The 14,457-nt window shown below is 31.1% G+C and overlaps 1 protein-coding gene across 1 annotated transcript; it reads left to right on the forward strand.

Annotated features, from left to right (window-relative positions):
* Nucleotides 1-4,083: 4,083 nt before the first annotated feature.
* On the forward strand, nucleotides 4,084-10,124 carry LOC105346053 (protein eyes shut). The gene is made up of 5 exons (XM_011454506.4): nucleotides 4,084-4,244; nucleotides 6,105-6,286; nucleotides 8,289-8,421; nucleotides 8,612-8,674; nucleotides 8,943-10,124. Exons 1-5 carry the CDS (start codon nucleotides 4,172-4,174, stop codon nucleotides 9,836-9,838), a joined length of 1,347 nt encoding a protein of 448 aa, XP_011452808.2. The 5' UTR covers nucleotides 4,084-4,171; the 3' UTR covers nucleotides 9,839-10,124.
* The last annotated feature ends 4,333 nt before the right edge of the window (nucleotides 10,125-14,457 follow it).

Here is a 14,457-nt window from a genome sequence, read left to right on the forward strand (position 1 = left end):
CATTGGTGTTTACAATATATTTGATCACACCCGATAGTATTTCATCACCTCACAATGTTAAGAAAATATGTTTTCTTTTTCCTTAATAATAAGCGATGCTTTGCAAGAAAGTAATTTAAATATCTTTCGATTAAAATCTTTGCGTTAAGTGCACGACGATATGGAAACAAAACATAAAAAATTACATTTTTTATTTTTAAAAAAATAAGAAAATTTAGAGAGCAAACAAATATTTAACAGAAATCATTTCAAAATACTTCAAAAACAAATCATCTGTAAAACATTTTCATAAGTATGGGAAGGTGAGGTGTGTCAGCCTTTGGCATTTTTATTACGTAAATGACTGAACATTTTCTTATCTACATGTATGTTTTTAATATGTAAATATGACACAAAGCTCAAAATTATCAATAATTAGGTGAAGAAAAAAACAAAAACAAAACAAAGCAATGTCAAACCCAGATGTGTTAGACAACGTGACGTCATAGTTAGTTTGGCCAAGGATACTGTCATGTTTATAAATGATATGATCCTGCTTCACCCAATATATGACTTTATATAGAAATTATAACAACATTGCCTTCTTTAAAACAAGTACAATAGGCATACACCTAGATTCTTCTAGGTCAGCGCGTGGATAAACAGTATATAGGGACATTTCGGCATAAAGATAAATGAATGTGCATTGTAGAGATTTGGTGGGTTTTTTTTTTAAATTTCAAGACCTACTAGTACATTATTGCTAGTATTTTAAAATTGTTTCAATTTAGGTTATTTTTCCTTTGATTTAGTTTTGTAACAATTCATTGGTGCGGCAAAATACATGTATACTTAGTATACTCGATTATTGAAGCTTAAATTTCACAAATACTGAGTATAAGACACTTATTAGAATGGTCATTCAAATAAGGTAAGATTTTAAACAACTGAATTATCGGAATTACATGTATTTGTTTTCTTAATTTGACAAATCACCTTTTCATGTCTATAGGTAAAACGTTTTCGGCAAATCAACGTAATACAATTGAACCATTAATAATGAACATTGCACAAACTGTTTTCACTAGACACAGCAATGTATAGGTAAGATAAACAACTTTGTTCTTAATATATTACCGAATAAACTTTTCTTCAAAACAATGAGGGGAAATAAAAAAAAATCTCAGTATCAATTGTTAATTTCATTTACATATTCAATTTATTTAAAAAAAATATTAGTTACTTTAAATTTACTCGATGAAACTCCCTTACTCATAAAGTTACTGATCACTTGTAAAACTATATTATGTTAGCCCCCCCCCCCCCCCCCCCCCCTTGCAATCCAAAGTTTTATGGCGATGAATATATGCTGTTACATTAACAATAAAAAATCTTAGTTTGCAATAACTCAAGAAACCTAATCTAGATCTGCACTTGTTAAGACATACAGAGTGAATCTTAGACTTCATTTTATTGTGTTTTTAAGAATTCTAAAAACAAAGAAAAATATCATTTCTAAGACGTATCTTGATCTTTGGAAATTCAATTTGCGTCAAAAAAATCCTTTCCATATAAAAATCTCGATCTATGTTTAATGTATTTGAACGTTTCCAGCGTAAACTGCCAACCTAATACAGTTGATTATCAGGAGACATGTTCTGATACTTAAACAGATGGATTTGTTATATTGTCTAGGTCTTATCTTTTGTCTTGTCTTACTGTAGTTTTATTGAACGTTGTCACAACGAAATTCAGGCCAGTGGCAAAGCACCATAGTCTGAGAATTATTGCATTATCGTATCTTCTATTATATTACACCCTTTTAATGGGTTTTTTTTTACATACAATTTGTTAAAAAAACTGGAATATCATATGGTTATGCAATTCCTTATCAATTATGTTTGTTTGTGTCAAAAGATGTAAGCAATTTTTCTATGCTTTATATAATTAAGAATGCTCAATAAGTAGGAAAAACGACAGTTGCTTTATTTTTGAAAATAAAAACACAAAACACACTTAAAACTAAAAACATAATTCATATATATATATTCATTTTGAAATAGCCCTGATATCAGAGAATTCATTTAAAAGGTTTTTATACTTAGATGCACTCAATTCCGACTTAGAATTAGTTTTGTTTTTACTTGTTGGTTACAAAAAACGCATTTAATTGTAATTATCTCCCCCCTGCTTGTATTAAAACAAACTTAAACGCTTCTTATAGGGATTTAAGTTTCATATATGATAACCATACCTGTTGTACTTTTTATGCATAATGACGACATTACTACGCTTTCTAAGATACGCATTGCCCATTTTCTCGGTCATTGTTTGATGTGGTATCGGGAAATTTATATTACTTCTTATACTCAGTAGGGCTGTTTCGTGCAACCTTGATAAAAGAGATAATACGATAATCCGTGTTATCTGTCTGCGAATTGAGACATAAAAAAGTAAAAAGCTGCTGTGTTTATCGATTCTTTTAATTTTTACCTTCATAATCTTTGAGAGAGATAATTGGAAAATAGAATTATCATATACTGCGGTTGTACCTCTGTGCGAAAAAAAACTTGGACGATTCTCAGTGTGGCGTGATATCATTGTTGATCATAGAAATCAATTTTCCATCTGGTCTTTGTAATGTTCCACGCCCGAAATCAGACAAAACTATTATTCTTGGTAAACGGAGAAAGTGCAAAAAATGAGAAATGCATGTTTAAAGACATATGTACTTGTTATAACAGCTCTTTGTATAATGACCTTGCCATTTTATCACAACATCAAGGGTTTACAATCTAAGTGCAGCTAACCTATATTTTCTTACTACAGAGATTTTGTAAAGTAGCATAATTGGTTTGGAAACTTTATAGATATTTATCAAATTTGCGTAAATCGTATTGAAACATTACATTCTTCGTTACAACCCCCTTCTTCTTTTTTAATTACCAAAAGATCTCATTTTATTGTGGAGGAGTAATGAAGCAATTATAAATTAATCCATCAAAGAAGAAATTGCAAATTAGAAGTCGAACACGCACAGCGGTAGGTGGCATGACGTCACTATGGAGCAGACACAAAAGGTGTTTTGAGTTAGAATTTGTAAAGAAACAAGATAGGCCACAAAGCTGACAGGGAGTTGACTGTGCAGCAGATTACTGGAAATCAGAAAGTCATCGACTAGATTTGAAAAAGTACATCGATCCATGTATAAGCTGTTACAAAGAGGCACTACACTGAAACAGAATATTCCCTGAAGGTTATTGTTCTTACTTGTTTACATATTGTTTTTTTAACCCAATAATCAATATAAAAATTGGCTTTGTCATTTCAAAAGCTTGATTAATTGCATATACCAATTCCTTACTTTGTATGATTTGTGCGGATGTAACACAGTTTCATTACCAGTTACTGCGCACTTAACTTCACTAGAAGTCTTGGTAGTTCCTGGTGCACATATTCATCTGTATCTACTGGAAATGAATCTAGATTCATATCTAATTAATACTAAATAAATCATTCAACATTACATTGTTTTATATCATTTGATCTAACTAACCACAAAGGCCTGAGTATGATCTTATTTAGATAACAACTTATCAGTATATGTGTCCGCTTCTCCAGATCCTCACCAGACAATCTTCATGATGGGATACGATGTTACGCGACACTTTTTCCATGCTTGTAAACACAGGCAAAAAAAAACTTCCTCACATGACAAATTCAGCATCGTTTTTTTAAAATTTAATACAAATGAAATGAAATATTTTGCAGTAGAATAACTCATATACAAAAATGCTGCAAATACATGATATAAAACTACTTATATAGAATATATTTGAAATTTGTTAGGACTTGTTTCATCCAAATAGAATTATTTTTATTTTTGACAAAATACATAGAAAACAATTAGAATTGATTTAATATGTTCTTACATCTTGTAAAATGGATTAAATATTGTTCATTAATTATATTCGTTCATTGTTGTAACTGCCTTTTTTTTTATCAAACATTAAAGATAGCTGTAAGCCTTAAAACGTTGATGACACGAACGCCTACAGTCGACCAAGGCCTTGTTGTTACACTTAATAGCACTCACCTCACGCATTTCAGAAACCTACCTGGCGGTGATAAGCAGTCGATGAGTGACCTAGAAAGCACCCCCTCCCCCTTCACCAGTTGAGAACTCTACACAATGGCGTCGCTGGTTGTTTTGTTTTGTGTCCTGGGGACCGTTGCAGCCCAGTCTTGCCAGATCCACTCTGATAGTAAGTAGCCGACAGTTGGTCTGGAGGATGTCTAGCAATACTTCAAATCGGCCAGTGACATGATAAAATGTAACGCAAAACAAACAGTTTTTATCCCCCACAAGGCTGCAGACAAAAGTTATAATTGTTTTGGTGGTTTTTTTTTCAGAAAAGAACCTGCATTTTATTTATGACAAATAGAAAGGTCAATTGTTCATATGGTATTTTTTCAGACGAAAAAAAATTAAATTCAGAAAAGTTTTGAACATTACTTCGACGCAACTAGAAATATGACGAGCATCATATTATATTTATAAAACTGAAAATCATGTAATAAATAAACATCATGAGATTTTAAACTAAATATTCTACAATAATTAGGAGCAATTAGTGATGCACAAGTCGGTTAATTAAAATCGGACAGCACAAAAGTTCAATGCTCCATGCAAGTTTAAAGACATCATTTTTATATTATCTTTTGTCTGGCTTAAATGCAAATGAAGCAAATAAATGTTTTAATTTACGTACGTACGAGATTTTTCAATTGACATTTCTTGATTTTGCTTTTAAATTAAATCAATTGTTCATTTGGTTTTCCATGCATTATACATTTTGAAAAACAACATCAATTTAATTTAGGACAATTAGTTGCTTTAAAAGTTCATGACATCATATCGGAACATTTTATAATAATGAATCATTTTAATTTTTTTCAGTAAATTATCCTCTAAAATTTTTGTCATGATATAACAATATATATGAGCAATCATTAAAATGAAACCTTTTGGTATAACAAAATAGGCATATTTCCAATCCATTGACTGGTAAAATAACAATTTGTTTAAGAATTGATCAGGCCATTAAATAGAAAAGTCAAATTGGGTTAAGGTCACCTATAGTTATTGCTTCCTTTGATAAAAAGTCACCACATGTATTTTAGAGCCACCTTCGACAAACATGCCGCCATTATTTATGTCGTCTTAATGTTTCGTAAGGTCATGACTGTAAAACTTTTCCGATACTTATACTTATCTCCAAAATGAGTGATTTATGATAAGTTCTATACACTTGACACACGACCCTTATAGAGAGTTTCGCGACTGTAAGTTTTTTTTACTAAAGTAAAGACAGCTATATGTTATACATATATAATTTTTTATCCTGATTTTAAGGATAAAGGATGTATTTTGCTTAAAGGGACAAAGACATAATTTGTGCGGAAAATTTTCAAACTTTATTTTCCCATTTTAATATTTTGAATGGTAATGTTTGTTTTTTTTTCATGCTTCTTCAAAATTTGTATGTAAAATATCGAGTAACAAGCAGGGCACAGAGTTCATAATTCATTGTTTTTTGTTTTGTAAACAAAGCTCGAGTCCTGTTATTGTTTTTAAATGTGTTTTATTGGTGTAAGTTTCAATCTAATGTTGCTTTCTTTCGTTGACAGTATTATTCAAGAACACATTGAATCAGTTGATCTTTTTTTTGCAATTAGCCAGCTTGTCAAAGAATTGCCTTACTTTCCATTATTTGTAAACAAATATACCTGAGCTTTGTTAACATAACAATGAATTCTTACCTCTGAATCTCGTTTGTAACTTGACTTCTAAATTCAAACTATTGTCAATCATTCATAAACTAAACCATTTCAAACTTAAAGAAAAAACAAAATTTTGATCTTAAATCGTGTCAAGGTCCCTTTAAGATGAAATTTAAATGCGCGATCCTTTATCACGTATATCATTTAACAATGCATATTTGCTATCATTGCCAAAATATAATAATATTAATTACAATATCTTTGGTTTCGAATCTCATATCTTGTATTAAAACTCGAAAAAAAATAATATGTGTATTATTTCATAATGTGCCTCTTTGTAGCTTTTGAGACAGATTTCTGTCAGATGAAAGCCACAGTGGATGTGTTAAAGTCCGACACACAGCGAGTTTCCAACAGCGAGGTTGAAATCTCTAGACTTTGGCATACAATCCACACCGAGACCAAAAGTATCTATGATAACCGTCAGCTGATTGATGACATCAAACACAACCTTACTGTAAAGGTAACTGTCATATATATCAACTGTTAGAGAGAGAGAGAGAGAGAGAGAGAGAGAGAGAGAGAGAGAGAGAGAGAGAGAGAGAGCACAACAAACTGAAAACAGAAGTTTTATCAAAAGATATATATATATATATATATATATATATATATATATATATATATATATATATATAAAAAAGTTTAAAACATGTAAATATATCCGTCAGACCAAATTCTTGGTTTGCACTTTTAATTTTTTTCAAAGAAATCGTATTTGTTTAATTACTAATAAAAACGCTTTCGAAAACTAGATATCTTTTTGTCTACACAATCTAGGTTTTCTACAAATGTTTTGATGATATGTCAAGGTCGTTCGAAGGGTTCTGTAAGCCTTCAGTCTAATATGTAGGGTAATCCTTTATTTCGTTTAATCAGCATTATTCAATTATCGTAAATGTGGTGTTTATCATTAAACAGCAGGAGATCAATCAGTAACAAGTGTAATGATTGTCTGCCTCTAAAGTGTAACTTAATGAATTGATTAAACAAGAGAGAGAGAGAGAGAGAGAGAGAGAGAGAGAGAGAGAGAGAGAGAGAGAAAACGTAGATAGATAATAGATAAAATGTTTTGCTGCACGATTTAAAGTTGAATTTTGTAGTTGCATCAGGAAAAGGAAATTGTTATTAATTCTAAGTAAATTCGTTACACCTCCGTTTCAAATTCATTTAATACACGCAGGAAACGAAAACTCTTTAGATTTTTTTTACTGCATTTAAGAGAAAGTATTAGATACATTTATGTAAAAAGTACCCAATTATGGCTTGGTATTGCATCTTTTGATTTATTAATCTATATCTTTTATGGTCAAAACCATTCAAAGTTTTTACCGTCGTCCATATTTTAACACAACAATACGATTATTCAATGTTCATTTTTTAAATGCAAAAGCTTTAAAGAAAATTCGTGATGTAAAATTTCTCTTGAATAAGAAAAACACATTGCAAAGAATAATAAATACTACTTTAAAATTATAATGCAATCTTTGCTTGTGTTAAATGATCGTTTATCCAACCAGTTACATGTATGAACAGTTTCCTAAAACTATACTTCTGAAAGATAACTGTGACATTCAAGAAACATGTGTAAGATAAATACTGTGATATAATTTATAACATTTTGTTCACCGAGTTACACAATCAAAGTAAAGATATACTGTCAAATAAATATGGCATGGTTAAAAATGAGGTTAATCACATGTCCGGAGATGTGTTTACTGATAACATAAGGAAACCACTTTAAACCTAAAAATAACTTACATATTATTGTCCTTAATGTTCTATGTTCTATATCCAATCATAGAGTTCACATTAATATTATATAAATTCAAACAATCTGAAACTTATTAACTTTCTGTCTTATTTAGCTTTAAAATATGTAACAATTTCTTTTTAAAATGGATACAGGTAACAATAAATTACAATGTAAGAAATTCTTATAGCTGTTAATTTATATTTGATGATATGTGAAGAAATTGATGCTACTGTATATTCAAATATCGATGCTTGTTCCTTTTAGCCAACTAATACAACACAGCTTTGCATACAGAAATCACAAAATACTCATCTTTATAAATACTCTACAATTATATTTATTAAATGTTAAATCAGAAAAAGACATTCTTTCTCATTTTTACACATGACCAATCTCATCAATATTGCAGGTTCAGAATTAGATAAGAAGGTGAACTCAGATATAATCTAAATTGATAATATATAATTTAATATTAGAATAAATGATAGACACGAAGAAATAAATCTTCAGTCACATAAAACTCGTAACATTCCTTCAACATTAGTGTAGTCGTTTAGGTCAACCACATTAAAGGTATTTTGGTTAGTTATATCAAGGAAAAGCGATATCTTTCTCCAGATGCCGAGATCTATTTTAAATGCAATTATCTTTTTTAAGTCTTTGAAGGTGTATTATTTATTGCAAACAAATATCTGGAAATGTCATTTCACAGAGTACAGCACCCAACAGCAGCAGCCAGCACATAATGGAAACATTACATAATCTTACATCGACGATGGACGATAAAATGAAAAACCTAACCGACACGGTGACAGCTCTTGAATCCCGGATGAGGCAATTAGAAAGTACTTAACGAAACCAATAACAGCAAAAAATAATCATTAATATCCAAACAGTAATTAATATTAATTCTCAATCAGTAAGTTCAGATTTAATACATTATTCAATGATTCACATGCTTGTTTGTCAGATCAGAGGCACCACTGCAAGTGGGTGATTTTAATAATAATTTTGTTTTTCATAATTAAACTTCAGTTAAGTGCAGCAGCTGCGGTACAGGGGGTCACCCTTGCTCGCTTCATCCTTGTGAACATGGAGGTAACAATACCCAAATACGTTTTGTGATCAATGCAAAGAAAAAATTCTTAATAAACTGTTAGTCTTGTTATTGTCATTCTATGCTGTGGAAAGATATCAACACTGTGTGAGATTGCCTGTAAAGAAATACAAAACATAATGAAATTAAATAATCGTCAAAAGGCATCCCATTAACAAATATACAAATGTAGGTAGTAGGTACTTAAAAAAAACTTTGATGCTCAATTAATTTTTTAATTGTTTATGGTTACATTTTATTGAATTTTAGGAAAATGTGTCGAACTAGGCAAAGATTTTTACTGCGCATGCCCCGCTGGATTTTCAGGAAAACTATGTGACGTCACGGATCACTGTGCTACTTCACCTTGTAAAAACAATGGAACATGCATAAATAACGTTCTCTCCCACACCTGTATTTGTTCTTTGCCTCATACTGGTCCAAACTGCACAATAGAGCTAACAGTCTGTGATACGAACCCATGTGCAAGAGGCATGTGTGTCCCCGATGGAAAGAACTTTAAATGCCTTTGTGATCCTGGTTTCTACGGTGACTTATGTAATAGCATAGTTGACCCAAGCCTCATAACTACTGTTTCCTCCAAATCTTCCCCTTCGAGTACCTCAAAAACATCAACCGGATCGTCACCAGGCTCGAGTAAGCCAATTTCGACAATTTCTACCACACCACCGGCGAAATCTACGACAACTACCACAGGGTCAATGAAATCAACGACTAATACCACACCACTTTCCACAGCATCCAAGACAACGACCAGTTCATCAACGTCACCCAGCGCCTCTACTTCCACAGCATCTACTACACAACCAGCCTCAAAAACTTCGCCAGTTTCTACAACACAAAACTCAAAAGCTACACACATTTCGTTGTCGACAACGGCATCAACATTAACCGGAAGTTCTGTAACAACTCAAACTCAGTCATCAGGTTCTACTCAGACAACTACAATGGTTGACCCTTGCGCTCAGCCTGGTATATGTAACGCCCCGTCTATTTGTGTTACCCGCGGTACTGGCTACGAATGTCTGTGTCCCCCGACAAGCAAAACGATGAACGATCCATGTCTTGAACCAATTCTAGTTAAACCTTTCGACATTTGTTGCGTTCAAGACACCTGTCAACCCATTGCAACGCCGATTTGCTGATCAAGGCTCGCAGTGTGTAATCTTTTAGTAATCTCAGGAAAATACATAGCTAATAAAAAAATACCCATCTTCAATATTTTGAAGTCATTTTGTTTATTTTGGTTTTTTTTTTGGTGTTTTTTAAAAAAATGATTTTTATGTTCTATTTCGAAATTTCCGTAATACCTGTAAGGATGTTTTGTTGTTGATGTCTGTGTTTTGTGTTCTTCCTCAGTTTAATGTACGTAATGCTGTGTTATCTGTTTTGTTTGATTTACATGTAAACACTGTAATAAAAATATAGCAACCCAAATGCATTTTCAATTTTCATTAAAGTTATTTTGTAGGTGCATGTATATCTGTAGCAAAAAGAGCCTTCTTTGTTAGTTCTCTATGCACTAAAGTTTGTGTTTGTTATAATCCAATAATCAACACTATATTAGGTATTTTTGTGTTTGACTGTTTTTCTCCTTTAAGTAAATTACATGTTAACAAGGACTGAGAAGTCGGCATCAAGAGTCGTGTAATCTCGTTGGCAAGCGATATGTCTTCTGGACAAACACCACATCCTTTTACTTGTACATGTACATATATACACTTTGGTTCAGTTTGGTATCTTAATTTATTTTCATAATCAAATTCATACATATGTGTTATGGGTACATATTTGAATTAATAAAATGCTTCCAAGTATCAGCGATACTAACTGCAAAAATTGTTTAGAATTTTGTTGAAGTGTTGATTTTTCCATACCGATACCTTTTTTACTCGAAATAACATTGCAAGAAATATCTTTATTCAGTGCTTTGATCTGAAAGATACCCTCTCTAATGAAATTAAAAGATGTATTGATATTACATGTAATTAATTAATTATCTTCATCTTGTTTTCTTTTACACCGAAATGGATAGACATTGTAAACCCATGGGTCCATTGATACAACATGATTACTGTGACAAGAGAGATAAATCGAGAGAGAGAGAGAAAGAAAACGAAGCAAAACGAATCGAGAGAACTATTTCCGATACACCACCATTTTATTTTTAATGATCGTTAAAGTATCGCTTGTAAAACAAGATTTTGTTGGTCAAAAAGCATATTGCCTCTTAAGAATTTATACGAATATTTGCATTTTTGATGGAAATTATAATCTGGTTTGGTTTCCGGAGAGGCACTGATTTTAAGAATCTATGTTTATAGATACAACACATTAATCTATTAAATGCCTTATAAAACATTTCTTGTGAAGTCAATAAGACGTTTCAATTTTTTTAAATGAAAATTTACAGAATGTAAGGATATGTATTATGTACTCATCGATAACAAAAAAGAATCAATTCGCTCAGTAAAGAAGTGGACAGAAAGTGGATTTGCTTATACAGAAATAGAAGGGAATAATATTTTTGAACTCCCATTTAAAACCTCGAAAGAATCCAAATTTCAATGGTTGCAATTCCAGATTTTACATAGAATTTTGCCAACAAATGAGTACCTTTTCAAACTCAATATAATTGATTCGCCAGTCTGCTCTTTCTGTAATCAAGATATAGAAACTATAGAACATTTATTTGTGGACTGTTTTCATGTCAAAGAAATATGGCTCTACTTTGAAGAATGGTTAAGAAGCAAGTTTAATTTTTTAATGACATTTGATAAAAAAAAAACTATACTTTTTGGTAAATTCAAAAACAGAAATATGTATTGACTTTAAAACATATTGATTCTTACAGTAAAACAATTTATTTTTGCCAGTAAGTATAAGAATGTCCCAAACCTCTCGACGCTCATGTTAAAACAAACAGTCACTGATAGAATACATATTGAGAAACTACTGTTGTTGAAGAATTGTAAATTTGCTGAGTATGAAAAGTATTGGCAAACTATTTGCGATTTGTTATAAAATGTGTTTATAATAGCTGCAAGGAAATTGTAAGCAAATAATGACAAAAAAATATAAGTCTACTTTTATGTATCCTCTTGCATATGTATGAGTTTTTTATATTTAGTGTTCCCCTCTCTTTCTCCACCCTCTTTCACCCCCCCCCTCCTCATAACTAAAAATACTCAAACTTTCATGGGTGATAAAAGCAAGATTTCAAGATTGTTTGTGCATATATGTCTGTCTGTCGGTGTATACACCTGTCTGTACATGTGCTTTTTTATGTGACTGTGTTTATATTATACTTATATTCTAAATCTCAAATGACGTGAATATGTGATGTGTATGCACTGTAAACTAAGTATATAAGAAGATGTAAATAACTTGTACATGAAAGTTTGAATAAAAAAAAAAAAAAAAAATTTAAAGAAAAATTTTGTGTTCATATTTTTTCAAATCTATGGATAAAACATTCAAAAAAGATGTGTCTTATAGAAAAAAAATTTAGGCAATCATTTTAAACAAAAAGAGCTGAATTTTAGAAATATTTTAGAAAAGATACTTTATCGATTTAAAAATATTCTTTTTAGTTTAGCATTCAACCCTAAATGATAAAAAAATAAATAAATCTAAACCACGATTCTTTCTAATCACTTAAAAATACATGTACTTGGCAATGTATGAGTTTGTTCCCGTTAAACATTCGCTTTTTTAAACAGCGTATCTTTATACATTATAAAAGGAATCCCCATGCTCCAATATGTTGTCGACATCATTATCTTAAGGCGACTAAAGAGCGATCAGTCTTTAAAAAATGTCGATATATGACCCGTCTCATTAATAGATTCAGTGCTAATCAATACCAATGTGTCCTCTGACTGCCCGCTTACTAATTTAGTGTGAAGCTGGGAAAGCGGCTACTATATATAGTATTCATTAATTAACAGAGAGAGAGAGAGAGAGAGAGCATCGATATTATTATCAGTGATTATTAAGTCTAAAGCACAGTCAATTAACAATTATTTAATTGTACTAATGCCCTGTTGCTTAACCCTCTGATTACGATTTATTGTTATAACTCACAAAATCTAACTAAATGTAACGCATAATTTTACGTACAAAGCGTCATGGATATGATTTTGAATTTAATGCAAGAAAACGGGAATGAAAAATGGCGTCAATTTTAAAACCACTTATTGATTTGGGAAGGCAGGCAAACTTCCCGTTTCTTTATTTATTCTCTCTGTTTCTCTCTGTAATAAGTACTAAGTTTATATCTATCAAAATACAGAAAAAATTTGCTGAACAATGGAAAATCAACCCTAAACCTTTGGATAACTGTAGAAATGATAACATTATTAAACCTCAATATTGAACCAAACATCTGTCAATGATCAAAATCGACATCCTTATCCATTCTCTGTCCTCCCACATCGCTTTGACTGATGCATTGCTTCATCTTGATTTTAAATGCTCTTCTTGAAACGAAAAAACGATTCTTATTTCTGCTACTTCTTATTTTTGTGAAACATTATTAAAACGCTTCCCGATAATGTAAGGTAACTTAAAGATAAATTATAAACGCCGAAAGGAGGTTTTACGGCTATTTGATATGAAGATTTTAAATGTTTTTGGAATTATGTTATATTAAAAAGATCAAGTAATTCTTAAATTCATTAGACTAAGTTTAAGTTTAAGGTAGATGTTTCCTACAAAAGTACACTTTCAAAAATATTTTCAAAAACAGATAGAAGTAAACAAAGAGCGATGACAAATGTTTTGTACGCGGTGAATGCGTAATTATTATGTTAGTATTTGGCATCATTTAAAACAATGCCTATTTATGCATGTCTTCAAAACAAGTGTTTAATTTCTTTGTTCCATAAGGATCAATAAATGATATATATTCTTTTTCACTGCCATCCTTTCAAAATCTTGTTCAATCACTGTTCTAGTATTTTAACACAGCGAATGTCATGATATTTCCTTTTTCAGCGAACAAGGATACTGATTGTTCTATCTGACGCCATGTAGCGTCTCGTCATATATCAACCAGAAAATATATTCGGGGTTTTTCACCAGAAATAAGGTTTTTTCAATCTTTTGCTTTTGCTAAATGCACCACAATTGAAGTTTTTTATCTCACGAGTAAAACAGTAAGGTGTTCTGGTTGTGACGTATTTTTTCGTGTTTTTTTTTTTAAATGTAAAGCAATATTACATAAAACTCTGAAGTTCTATCCCTGCAAATTTACAGATCTTTGATTTTTTATACACTTACAGATGATGGCTTATTCATGTATATAAGAGAAGAGTTTTGGCAGACATCACTTTTGTCAATACTTTTTTGTTTGTTTTATTGTATTCGATCGGTCTGTGTATAAATACAGTTTTTAACCATGACATGATGAAAAAAAACATGGAGTGTTTAGCAAATTGAAAATATTACAATCAAATCTTAACCGTTACTTTTTCTTCTATTTAATGTGAACCCAGGTATGTGACATCGTCAAGTATTTTGCTCCCGTTAAGCATTTGCTTCAGATAATATCACCTCAAGCGTTTAATTTAATCTTTTCCTAATATTGTTGTCGGCATTATTGCATTATCTAAAGACAACTTTTGTCGATATATGACTTGTGTAATTAATAGAGTCGGCGCTAATCCATACATATTAACCTTCAATCTGCCAAAGTAATAAATTATTTTTAAACTAAGGAAATCGATTATAATAAAAAAAATTATAATTTATTTTGAAATTA

This window comes from Magallana gigas, chromosome 5 (assembly GCF_963853765.1).
Source record: "Magallana gigas chromosome 5, xbMagGiga1.1, whole genome shotgun sequence".
Taxonomy (NCBI): domain Eukaryota; kingdom Metazoa; phylum Mollusca; class Bivalvia; order Ostreida; family Ostreidae; genus Magallana; species Magallana gigas.